This window comes from Sus scrofa, chromosome 1 (genome assembly GCF_000003025.6).
Source record: "Sus scrofa isolate TJ Tabasco breed Duroc chromosome 1, Sscrofa11.1, whole genome shotgun sequence".
NCBI classification, from domain to species: domain Eukaryota; kingdom Metazoa; phylum Chordata; class Mammalia; order Artiodactyla; family Suidae; genus Sus; species Sus scrofa.
Window position 1 is genome coordinate 77,274,697 of NC_010443.5, and position 13,839 is coordinate 77,288,535.

At 37.0% G+C, this 13,839-nt stretch overlaps 1 protein-coding gene across 5 annotated transcripts in view; it reads right to left on the reverse strand.

Moving 5' to 3' along the window:
* REV3L (REV3 like, DNA directed polymerase zeta catalytic subunit) overlaps positions 1-13,839 on the reverse strand; it is a 203,960-nt gene that overhangs the window by 78,105 nt on the left and 112,016 nt on the right. For all 5 annotated transcript variants that reach the window (XR_002343827.1, XM_021091238.1, XM_021091241.1 and 2 more), the window contains 4 exons: positions 9,526-13,690; positions 4,083-4,996; positions 2,009-2,091; positions 504-626 (listed from right to left, as the gene is read on the reverse strand). Coding sequence is in view for 4 of the 5 variants with exons in the window: in XM_021091238.1 (XP_020946897.1) it covers positions 504-626; positions 2,009-2,091; positions 4,083-4,996; positions 9,526-13,690 (5,285 nt within the window). In the remaining variant the exon portion in view is untranslated. The remainder of the gene's footprint in view (positions 1-503; positions 627-2,008; positions 2,092-4,082; positions 4,997-9,525; positions 13,691-13,839) is intronic.

Here is a 13,839-nt window from a genome sequence, read left to right on the forward strand (position 1 = left end):
GTGAGGACAGGGATCAAACCTGTGTCCTCATGGATACTAATCAGATTAGTTTCCACTGAGCCACAACAGGAACTCCTAAAAAAATCTTTTCTAATTTAGCATCTTCTTTAATTTCAGGTATAAGATTTGTGAAAAGTATGAAATCACAAAGCAGTCTCAGTAACTGATGACTACTTTTAAGTTTCTCCGCTCTAGGAGTTCCCTTGTGGCTCAGTGTGTTAAGAATCTGATGTTGTCACTTCAGTGGCTCAGGTTCCTGCCGTGGCATGGGTTCGATCCCTCGACCAGGAATTTCTGTAAGCTATGGGCACGGCAAAAAAAAAAAAAAAAAAAAGTCTTCCTGTTCTATATAAATATATAAATAGTGGGAATAATAAGAACAGAATGAAGATTAATAAATAGGTAGAGAAATCAATGTATTCCTCCTTCAGCAAAAAATTTCTGTATTTTTACCACAGAATAAAACATGAGTCAAAGTATATGTGTCCTTACTATAGTTTTACCTCATGTAAAGCTTTTGCCTCCTGTAAGTTTTGTATGCTGACTTTGAAACCGTAAGTATTGTTTAAAGATGGTCCATCAATCTGAGAAGTTTCTTTCTTTGGGGTAGTTGCTGCAAATTGATTCTATTAAAAACAAAAACAAAAACACAGAACCAGAAAAAGATAAATGAGCAATCATTTTCTTTCTTTTGACTACTTATTTCTGCTTACATAATATATTTAGTAACACATGGTAAACTAGTATTATCTCTTTAAGTCCAAGAAGACACTTAAGTATTTTATTAGAATTTTTTTCAGACTAATAATTCAAGATACCAGAACTGATACATGTAGAAATATCTTTAATGATCTGTAAGTAAACCATATGTTAATTTTTTTCCCCATAAATCCCAAATACTGAAAATAATAGTCTTTTAGAGAGTTGACATTTGTGACCACAGAGAAATTTATCCTGACCTTTCTTGGAAGTATGACAAACAAGTAAGCAGGCAGGCAAGCAATGTATCTGCAACTAGTTTGGCTAAAATTTATAAAAGGTTTGAACATTGTGGGTCTGTATTTTACCCTAATATAACATATTTGAAAGATAAACTAAAACATAAATAGTTTTCAAGAGGTTACAAAGAATATAATCTATTTTTTAAAATATATTTTTTATGATTTCCAAATCCATTAACCATTTCTGCCAAAGTGTTGATTTATATTTATGACACATACTTGTTTTTAATTTTTTTATTAAAGTATACTTCATTTACAATGTTCTGTCAATTTTTGCTGTATACACATATGTTTTTAATATATATAGCCTATAATTTAATAATACTAACTTAAAAATAAGTTTTAAAAATATTTGTGATCTCAAAATAGAAATACTAAAATATATATGTAGTTAATGATATTTATGAGAAGTGGCCAATATAGAAATGATCTCTATCATATATTTCTAAGGATACGTATCAAATGTATACTTTTTTCACATAATTATGTATTTCTGAGTTAAGTATTACAATAATTTTAGCATTTGAAGACACATGATTTTTCAGAATTTCAGAGGTAAATAATGTTGCTTTCCTTTGCTACTTAGTCAAATGAACTGAAAAATCAATGTTATATTTGAGAAAAAAAGTAATAAACCAAGAAAAAGGATATATTTTTGGTGGGATCAAAAATCACTTACTTGAGCTCTGCTGTCATTGGATTGTTCTGATTTTGCCAGTAATCAGTTAATGTATTTGTATCCTCATAATCCACATTTTGGCTATCATAGTCACTTTCTCTGTAATATTTGTATTTACATATAAGAATCTTTTAGATCCCGACAACAACAAAAAAAAACTAAAAAAAAATTATGCAATTTCTTGTTGTCTCAAAGATATGTAAATAAAATGATGCAAAAATATAATAAACTTATTTAAAAACTGACACAAAGTTACCAATTATCTAACTGAAATCTAAGAATAAAAATGGATCTTCCACTGATCTTTAAATATGTTTAGCATAGTTACCTTTGCTTGTGTTAAGAGTACTCTTCTAAGAGCATCAGTATTATGACTTCCCTTCTTATGACTTAATTTCTGGGTTTTTGGTTCTGTGGAAAGAAATTTTATATTTAACATGTATATCAAAATTGTCTGCTTCTGTGGTTTTTTTTTTTGTAATTTCTGTAAACTCTTAGACGCCATTTATGAGTACTGTCCTATAAATTCCCCCCAAAGACTTCATAACTTAAAAATGAAACTAATTCAAACCTCTGACCCCCATACTAAAAAAATTTTTTTAATTTGTATTATTAAATAAAAACATGGATTTTAATTGTTGAGTTTTATACCTCAGTTATTATCCTAGGGAATTATTTAATTATTTATAAGGATGAGGAAAAGATATAGTCTCTACCCTCAGGAGGTCTAGAGAGAGAATCAGACATTCATCAAATACATATAGAACGTACAACAAAGGGGGATATAATTGGGAATTTTATCCAGTCAGAGCGACTAGGAAGGCTTTTTTGAATTTAAAGTCAGAAGAAAGAATAGGAATTAACTAGGAACAGTGGTGATTTTCCCTGATTACTGAGCAAAAAACCTGGCAATTGCTAAGGGTGAATAAGAATACTAGGGTAGATGCCCAGGTGAGAGATGATGAAGGCCTGACAGGGCAGAGATAGAGAAATTTGGGTAATTTAGAAAACAATGAAGTGTGGAAACCACAAGATAGGCCATGAGGGAATCAGGTGAGTATCATAAATAAATCCCATCTTTCTGACCCATGTAACTCAATGACAGAGACATGATGGTACTATTCACTGAAATAAAGAAAACTGAAAAAGGACCAATGGTTTTCAATGTATGGGCCTGTATGAGTGTGAGTGAGGTGTGTTGGGTGGTTGGTGATGAACGCACTGAGATCAAAAATTGAGTTTAAAAAATACTGATGTTGTGATGCCTTTGAGCATTCAAGAAGAAATGCCACAGGCAGCTGGATATAACGTTCTAGAGATTAAAGAAGAGCTTTGAACTGGAAATTTAAATTTGTGAGTTATCTATAGTGATCATGTTGGCAGGAATTAGGTCACTGAGAGAGAATATAAAGACAGCTTAGGGCTAAGCCTTAATAAATTCCAACATGCAGATAGTAACTGAGAATGTGAAGTAAGTTTCAAAGCAAAGCAAGTAGGAAGAAAGAGGAATAGAGGGACAGCCAAGAGGAGACGCTCCAAGAAAGAAGGTGTAGTCAACAAGCCAAAGGTTGCTTAAAGGGCATGTGATAGGAAGACTGGCTACATGAAGGTTATAGAGAATCTTTGTAAGAGCCAGACTGATGGAATGATGGGGCAGAATCCAGTTGGGAGTGGGTTGAGAAATGAGTAGAAGGGAAAGAAACAGAACTGTCAAATTGGAGAAATCTTTTCAGAGATTTGGCTTTACAAGAGAGGGAAAAAGAACAGAAACTGGCAGATGTAAGGTCAAGGCAGGTGTTTAGCTTTCCTTCTATTTTAAAGCGTGGGAGAAATTTGGGTATGTATCAAAGCCAGTGAAAAACCAGGTCAAGAAGGTAACGTTTCTAACAGGGCTCCTGTATTTTACCCAGAAGGCAAGAAAATAGGAAGGAAGCAGATGTAAGAAAGATAAAAGGGTTTCCATGTGACAACGTCTTTCTAAGAAATGATAAAGTAACAATAATCTCTCATTAGAAGACCTAAAATATCAATTAAAAAGCTCTGGGAGTTCCTGCTATGGCTCAGTGGTAATGAACCCGACTAGTATCCATGAGGACATGGGTTCAATCTCTGGCCTCTCTCAGTGGGTTAAGGATCCAGCTTCATCATGAGCTGTGGTGGAGGTCGCAGATGTGGCTCAGATCTGGCACGGCTGTGGTGTAGGCCAGCAGCTACAGCTCCAATTAGACCCCTAGCCTGGGAACTTCCATACACCATGGGTGTGCCCCCCCACCGCTCCCTGCCAAAACACCCCCAAAACAGTAAAAATAAAAACCTCTGATTTTCATTACATAGTCTAATGCTGTCTTCATTTCTAATATTCAAAGAGCTTTACAGAGACTTTCTGTTGTTTGTTAACTTACCTGCTGACAAAGGGCTAAGGCCAGTTGCCTCGGGAAGCCTTTCCAGAAGTTTTCTTCGTATGATTGGTGTACTATGAAGGCAAAGTGATTCACATATCTCGGTTCTTGTCCTAACATTAATTGGAGATATCACTAGAGGCTCCTGAAGCTCACTGCAGGGGCTTTTCTGTATACTGTCTTTTACGGGCTTTAAGAAGTTCTCAATGGTTAGGGAATGTAGTTCGTCTAATGGTGATGAGGGTCTGTCATCTCCATTTAATGTTTTGGAATCTGGGGATGTTGCCCGTTGCCAAGGGGGAATTACTGGAGAATCAGGGGAGCTATAACTAATGTAATAGTCATCATCCTCATCCTCATCATTCTCAGCATCATCTGCAGAAGCAACTGGTGGCAGCGGCTGACTTCCACTTGCAGTTCGACTGCATTCTGTGGTTGGTGCTTGCAAACCAATCTGAGAATTATCAACATCTTCCTTGGTATGTGCTGTGGTGGGGAGTATACGTTCAGTTGTATTCATTTTTGGAGGCACTACAGGTTTGTCGTCTGGATTAACTGAGGCGCTGAAGTTCTCAGCAGATTTTACAACTCCAGTTGGCTCTGTTTTAGACAGTTTCTTGGAACGTTCGTATTCTTCTTTGGCTTGAAGCCATGCTTGAACCAGTTGTCGACTTGGGGCACATTTGCAAGGCATAATCACAATTTTTTTATCTTCAATCATTTTATGGCTATTACTTGACCCTTTACTGACAAGTGCTTGGCCATTGCGAGGTGGTGACCCAGGTCTTGGATTCTGAGTCATTGCTGAGAATGCTGTTTTCCATAGACGAAGTCCTTCCAAGGAAAAGTCTCCCTCAAACTCAGCCAGATCATTTGCAAGTCGAGTTTCTACCATGAGAAGCCGTCCACCAATCTCCCTATAAACAACATATTTTACAACAATTGTTTTGTCTGAAAAGAGCAATTACCAAAATATTTAGCTCTCCAACCTAGAGAGTTTTCAAAGTTCCTTTTAGAGTCTTAAAACTGCCCATCTCTTTCTTTCTTTTCCACACCCTCCTCTGACCACACCTACTTTACGAAGGTACATTTTAGTTTCAATATGCTTTTCCTCACAGGTAGATGACTACTAAATTAATTTCCTTTTTAAGGTATCATCAAAACAAGGAAAGGAAGGGTGCTTTTTTTAAGTGCTGCATGAAGCCTTTTCTTTGAGGAGGTGGCATAAATTCACCAGATTTCCTTTCTCTACACATCTTTTTTTTTTTTTTTTCCTTTTAGGGCCACACCTGTGGCAAAACAGGGGTCAAATTGGAGCTGCGAGATTTCTTTTTTTTTGTTGTTGTTGTTGTTGCTGCTATTTCTTGGGCCGCTCCCGCGGCATATGGAGGTTCCCAGGCTAGGGGTTGAATCGGAGCTGTAGCCACCGGCCTACGCCAGAGCCACAGCAACGCGGGATCCGAGCCGTGTCTGCAACCTACACCACAGCTCACGGCAACGCCGGATCGTTAACCCACTGAGCAAGGGCAGGGATCGAACCCGCAACCTCATGGTTCCTAGTCGGATTCGTTAACCACTGCGCCACGACGGGAACTCCAAGATTTCTTGTCGTGGCGCAGTGGTTAACGAATCCGACTAGGAACGATGAGGTTGCAGATTCAATTCCTGGCCTTGCTCAGTGGGTTAAGGATCCGGCGTTGCCGTGAGCTGTGGTGTAGGTCACAGACACGGCTCGGATCCCGCGTTGGTGGCTCTGATGTAGGCCGGTGTGGCGGCTACAGCTCTGATTCAGCCCCTAGCCTGGGAACCACCATATGCTGTGGGAGCAGCCCCAGAAAAAGGCGAAAAGACAAAAAAAAACCAACCAACCAACAAACAAAAAATTGGAGCTGCAGCTGCCCACGTACACCACTGACATGGCAATGCCAGATCTGCATCTGCAACCTATGCCGCAGCTTGCAGTAATGTCAGATCCTTAACCCACTGAGTGAGGCCAGAGATTGAATCTGCATCCTGAAGGACACTGGGTCGGGTTCTTAACTCACTGAGCCACAATGGGAACTCCTCCTCTACCCATCTTAAATAACTTGCCATGTCACCACTTATGAATAAAAATAATGAAAGAATTTATCATCAAAGACTGTATCTCTAGATTTTACAGCCTCTCTACATTTTCTAGACTCTATACACAGGTTTAGCAAAGCCAGTCACTTCAAATAAATCTTTGTACTTTGCCAGATTCCCTCAAACATTAAAAAAATTACACACAACTGAGGTAAATTACCATAATTCTTTCTCCTCTTTACATGACAAGGTTTAACAACAATGTAAGAATTTAGGAGCTGGCAGGGCCCACGCAGCTTAAGTGCTACTAATGTATGTATGTGAGGAATCACTAATTAAAAGGTAACTTGGCTTAGTTACCAATAGTTATTATAAATGTGAAGCTAAACATCTAACATAGTTCCACTGGTACTATTTTTGTCTCCTGCAGCAACATAAACTAGGTCTTTTTCTTTTTTTGTCTTTTTTTCAGGGCCACACCCACAGCATATGGAGGTTCCCAGGCTAGGGGTTGAATCGGAGCTGTAGCCGCTGGCCTGCACCACAGCCCCAGCAACGCCAGATCCGAGCTGTGTCTGCAACCTACACCACAGCTCACGGCAACGCCGGATCCTTAACCCACTGAGCGAGGCTAGGGATCGAACCAGCATCCTCATGGATGCTAGTCAGATTTGCTTCTGCTGAGCCAGGACAGGAACTCCAAAATAAGTCTATTTTTTCTTCCTCAAGTTATATCTCTCATGGATATTAAGATAGCTCTTAGTTCTTAGTTCCTCAGTTACTTCTCACAGGACATGACTACCCAAATGACCTGGTCATTCTCTAGATAAAACTCAAGGAACTGAATTCTTGTTTTCTCATTGCAGCTGAAGGAGGAGCACTAGAGTTACTGTCTGTCTGTCTTTCTTTCTTAATGATTTTTATTTTTTCAAGTTACTGTATTTCCCTTTCCCCTTTACATGGAAAGATTTTGGTTCCTTCCAGTTAATGCCATAATCAGGATCTAGCACCTTCCCCACACCTGCTTTGCAGATTTATGAAAAACTAGAAGCAGAGTTACTGCTATTGAAGGAAATGTGTACATGTTACATGACTAATATTAATAATACAGAGATCATAATGAAGTAAAAAATAACAAAAACTGCTGAGGTGGGATAAATTCACTTTTTTGAATAATGTCAGCAGCATGTTAATTGCTACAACTCATGTTATAACATATACCAAGATCTTTAAATTTTTTAGTAATCCTACTTCGAGAGCTACAAGGAAGAAACTCCAAAACATAAGAAATACTTTATGGAAAAGATACTAATCATATAACTATTTACAGTGGCAAAACAGAACACCTTTTTCTATTCAGTAACATTCACATGATAAACTATTATGCAGCCATTAAAACAATGTCTCAAGAAACTCATAAATTTAGAAAATGTTTACATTATGTTAAGGGTATCAACTTCAACACAATATTGTGGCTACAGTAAGATCACATTTCATAAAACAATAAAAACTACATTAAAAAGGTAAGAAAACATTAAAATGTTAACAGTAGTTGTCACTAGTTAGAGAAATGGTATAATTTTTATTTCTGCTTTTATACTTCCTATATATTCTAGAGCGAATACATAAGTTTTTTAATAAAAATTGTTTTTCAAATATAATGATTATTATCCTTTTATTTCAGCTTATAATCATTAAAACAAGAGTCAAAGTTGGACAGCAACTAACAGCAATACAGAGTAAATGACTAGTACATAAGTTAAGAATTAAAAAGATGTGTAAGGCTAAGGAAGAAAATATAGATTGATGAAAAAAATATACCATAATCACTACTGATAAAGACAAAGCCTCTAAAATAATGGAAACTAATGTCTAAGAAACAGAAATTCATATATTCCAGCAGTGAAATAAAGAATTTCATTCATGCTAAAAGGCCCATGTGGATACTAAGCAAAACAGAAGAGCAAAAATGTGTTAGGAAGTGCGGGGGTAAGGAGGTGGTTTCTGCCTTCACTTCAAAGACTTAAAGGAGGGAATTCCTTCTACTCTATATTTCTAATCACTTTTTCTCACTCCTTTCTTAAATTGACTCCTATAGAAATTATTGCTAATCTGCTGGGTAAAATGCCTGCCATTTACTGACTTTTTTTACGGCCACACCTGTGACATATGGCAGTTCCTTGGGGTCTAATCAGAGCTGCAGCTACCGGCCTACATCACAGCCATAGCAACACCAGATCCAAGTTGCATTTGCGATCTATGCTACAGCTTGCGGCAAGGCCAGATCCTTAATCCACTGGCTGAGGCCAGGGATCAAACCCACATCCTCACAGACACTATGAAGGGTTCTTAACCCTCTGAGTCACAGTGAGAGCTCCTCATCTTTTTGATTAGACTCAGGAACATGGTGCTGCTCAAGGCCAGTGCATACATGCAGTATGACCTCTTGCCTTATTTGGCTCTTCATATTTCATTCCATCATTTAGACTAAGCAGAATCTGCCTCAGCAGTCCTAGCTATTCTCTGACTGGATGGCTGACATGAACTGCCTCTCTTTGCAACTGATCAGGTAAATATGATCAAAGACACAGGGGCAGGACCATGGCTTAAACTTCTAAGATTAAGCTATGTTCCCCAAATTAGCTCTTATCAGATATGTTCTGATAATGCAGGCAGGACAGGATACCTACTTAACTACTGGTTTATAAATAAGCCAGTACTGTGATTCCTTTGCATTTTGCTACTGGCCATGTGTATGTGTGTGTGTATTGGTCTGTTTATCACAGTCTGAAAAGATCCTTAAAAGAAAGAAAAGATAAGGGGAAGTAAAGTCCACCTTGCACTCCTAATAACTGTTCAAACTACCAATATTAACAATATGATTGAAGATCTTGGCAACATGAAAAGAGAGTATTAGAAACAACTTAAAATCTTCACTTAGAAATGTATCACGAAAGTATCTAAAAACATGTATACTTGTTTTTAAATACTCAAAAAATAAAGTTCTTTTAATAGATTATGAAAGTTTACCATTTTAGAAATAAATACCGTCTTTAAAATTATAATCCTTTTAAAGTATTGTGACATACTTCTTAATTTGGCATCATGCTAGAGCCTCTGCATCTCTAATCCTTCATGTTGACACAATGCAAAACAATAGTAGATCCAAGACCAACACTCCTCAACTTAAATAAATTTCTCTAGGTGCAACCATCCAGCTAGTTTGTGAATTTTCTTAATATGTCCATAATTATAAATTGTATTACCAATGATATACTTACAAATACAGTATCACAGCAAAAAAAGTAGTAGTCAGGTACTAAATATTGTTACATATATTATCATTCAGAGTGACCCAAGGGGAAAATATAATTCTGATTACCTGGGCTTTGCTGGTACATCAGAAGGATTACTGCAAAATGGTTCCTGGTAAATAGTTTCTGAAAGGTCATGATCCAACAAAGTTGCCATAATTTCTTCCCTACTTGGTGGGGACATAAGTGGTTTCAGAATGTGAGCAGTTCGAGGGGTGAAACTGCCATTTTTAGATTGTGAGGGAGAGCTGGTAGACCTTGGTGAACTATCAGGAGTTGGTGTCAACATATCATTGTTTCTTGAAACATACAATTCTAAATCTTCAGAAGCTGCATCTACAAGTTCACCATCAGGAGAGGACAGTATTGTAGTAAAAGAGGTATTGACTGCATCGAGAGACTGTCCCATTTCTTTTCTGGTATGACCTGGAATCCAGTCTGAACTGCCTGGCTGTGAGAGGCTAAGAAACACTTCTTTGCTTACCGAATTCCTATTCAATCTGGATTTTTCATTTAGACAGTCCTCTGACTGCTGCACACAGAAAGATTCCTTTATTGAATTGGAGCGAGTTGTTAGAGGATGAAAGCTATTTTTCCACTGGTTGTGGTGATGATTCTCATTGCTATCTATGGATGATTTCTCAAAGAGTTCAGGACTTAGAGTTCCAGATCTAATCCATGAGGCTGAGTCTGAAGCATGATGTTTGTTTTCATCACATTTCTGGTTATCATGGTTTAAAAACTCAGTTTTTTCTATAGTTTGTCCTGGGAAAAGATCCTGAACTGCATCACTTAGGAACTTCTGAGGCAAATTCTGATCAGCTGGGACAAACTGACTTCCAGAATAAAAGCTACAAAATCCAGTTTGACCTATTGTATTAATATCAAAATTATAATTATGTTCAGGAGACAAGCTATCTTCAAGTGAATAACAACTTTCAAAACCTGGATCTGAAAAAAAGATGGGACTATCATCTGATAGGGAGTTATCCAATTGGCCAGAGTTTTGTAAATTTAAAGAGTCTACTTTATGAAGTTTGGGAATTTTTTCTTTAGGTTTTGTACTTCTGGGAGTTCGAGGTTTTCTTGGAGATGTTACAGATCGTGTTCGTTTAATTGATTTGTTATGCTCAAGGGAACCAGAAATATTTTTGCTTGGTTGCTGTTTATTAGACAATGGGTCTTGCATACTATTTGCATTTTGTGCTTTCTGCTGTCTTTTCTGTAACAATTCTTTTAGAACTGCCAGTCCAGACTGTCCTTCACCAAATGCTGAAGGTGTTGACATATTTCGATTTCTACACTGAGAAAGTGCTTTGGTTTGTGAAATTGCTTCTGATAATGATCTTTGCTTTATCCTTTCAGGTTTAAAATTTGACATATCTAAAATAAAGCCTCTTTGTTTTTGCTCCCATGCTATTTGTTTGATTGGGCTTCTCAGGGAAGTTACAAAGCAATTGTTAGGTATCTGACTTTCCTCTGAGGCAGCATTCCCTGGAGAACAAGTTTCACTGTGCTTTGACTGCTCTGCCATGCACACAACCTGCTGCTGCTGACTGTCTTTGCAGTGCAGAAAATTAGGGGCATACATCTGGTCTGCCTTTGATTCTAGGGAATTACGATATTCATTTAACTTTCCAAGAGATGACAAATAGTTTTTTTGTATATTTGCATTCTCTTCTATCTTTGGAGACATTATACCAGAAGACATCTGTGTATTCTGTGCTACCTGAGACAAATGGTTTGAAAGGTCAAATATATTTTTTTGAATCAGGGTTGATTCTTTTAGAGTAAACATAGCATTTTGATTATGAGACCGCTGAACATTAATTTTTGAGATAGCAGGTCCCAAAGAACTACAAACAACTGATGAATGCACATCATCTCGTGAACTAGGGAATGCTTGCGAATCTACAGGCTTCTTGCTTTCTAGGAAAGAAGAAAAGCAGCCAGGTAAATTCTGCTGTCCGTGAATTCCAGTAGGGAGAATAGAATGGGGATGATCTATAGCAGAGCCCATTAGTGACACATCTTTCTGTTTAAAAAGTAGTTGAGAGCCTCCAGAACTATTTGCGGTCTCAGATACATTCTGTTTCAGCATAAACTTAACTTCGGCACCAGCTTGAGATTTTAGTTTTTCATCTTTTAGTGTTATGTGCTTTCTTGATATACCTTTCTCATTTGTTTTTTGTTTCTGTTTTGCTCTTGGTTTCTTTTTTCCATCATCTACTGGTTTATTTGTCTGATTTCGTTTGTTCCTTTTCTTAGTAACCACAGAGGGATTAACAAGCTTTGTTTTTGATTTCTTAACCTGTACTCTTGCTCGACTATTTTTCCCTGTACGGGAGTTAAGAGTCTTGCCAATATATGCATTAGGACCCTTAAAAAGCATTGCTTCTTTATCAGCAGCAGCCATAATTTCCTCAGCTCTTGGATCTGTGGGAGACCAGCAGCGAGGTGGAGAAGAATTTATGGGACTTGTGCTTCTCTCAGAAAGAAAACCTAGCTTAGACATAACATCACTATAATTTAAATCACAGTCTTCGGTTTCAGCATTATAAGATGGTAAGGGAGGAGAAAGAATAGCATGTGACCGTTTTTTCCTGAAAGACAAAGTTCTTTTAATATTTTCACTATTTGTCCTTTGTTGCTTACCAGTTTTTTTCTTTGCAGACTTATGTTTTGATTTTCTTCTGTGACTTTTCTTTGGTGTTAGTGGATAAATGGGATATTTGGTTGCAGGGGAGTCAGGAACTTTTGGCCAAAAATCCTTCAAAGGTGCAAGCTTTTTATACAGTTCCATTTTTTCCTCTGTTAATATTACTTGTTTTTCTTTAGAGTCTATTTTTCCTAGCTTCACGAGCATATTTTTCCTCCCTCTAAATCTATTAATGATAATATACTTTATGATGACAGGGGGCAGCTTTTTAGACATTTTTCTGCGTTTTCGAGATTTGAGAGTTCCATCTAAACTTTCACCAATTTCCATGGGATGAGGTAGGCTAATTTTTGAGTTGTGTGTTATAAAACTTGACTCACTATCTTCATTCTCATAATTTACCTTGCGTTTGGCTCTAAGTGTGTATTTATTTCCATACAATCCAAAGGACTGCTCAGTTTCTAAGGTTCCATCTCCAAAGTGACAGTCCACAAAACTGTCTGCAGATGTTTTATTTTCAAAAGCTCCACGGGTGACCTTAATTAAATCACTAGCCAATACATTATCCTTCCCAGGATTACTATTACAAGGATTATTTTGTATACAATTATCTTTTGAGGGTCCAGTCTCAGTAGTTTTGGTACAAGTCTCTTGATGACCTACAAGCTTCTTTTTATTCATTTTTAATCGGGACTGTTTATTGCCAGGTTGTAGTTTATATGTGACAGGAGAGAGTTTTTGTGGCCTACTTAGACAATTAGAAAGAACAACACTGGGAAAAAACATATAATGTGCTGCTTGCTGACTGAGGCTTGGTTTTTCTGTTTTATGTTCTTGAAATTCTTCATATCTAATTTTAAGTTTATTTAGTCCATTTTCATCAGCAATGCTATCAAGAGAATGCACCATAGTTCTACTCTCCCCTGAGCATGATAGCAAGTCACAATTTTCAGTTAATGATGAAGGGAATAAACTATTCAGAGCTGTGCTATTTCCTTTTTCATTTCCTTCAGAGGATAATTTACTTTTTGAATGATTTAAGTCAGAAAAGTTGAAAGAATTTTTGCCCAATGTACTTTCATTAGTGTGACGGTTCATATGTATAAAAGGGGTATCCTTATCAATTTTTCTGATGTTTGTATACTTTCTACTTGGTACTTGTCTCGTAACAGATGGAATATCTTCTTCATAATCAAAAATACTACTTTCACAGGAAGATACTGGAGGGATGTCTTTCTTGCTATTCTCTTTATGAGAGTTTTCTGAATGGACATTACTGCTTAAAGATCCAGGGTACTTCATAGAGTAAGTGCTTTCATTTGTAAAAGAAGCAACTGAATGATCTAGACTTTTTTCCAGGTTGTTTGGCTGTGAAAGGTCTTCAATTAAATCTTCCTTGTTCAAAACATGGGAAGAAAGGGCACTTGTGTGTTTACACTGAAAGGTAATTTTGGCGGAAGATGGGGGTTCTAATGTAGCAGCATCTTTGTGAAAGATGGAAGGTTTTACTGACAGCTTGCTTGTTGCAATCACAGAAGAGTGGGTTCTAGAATTTTCATTGTTCAGTGGATTGTCTGAAATGTGAGAAAAATAAAATTTATTTCACCTCTACTCTTTTAAGTTTTAAAATATTTTCCCACACCATGATATTATCACTAAGAAAGAAATCAAATGAAATTAAACTTGTATGTTTAAAACAGTTATCTCAATAAAAAAAAGTTAT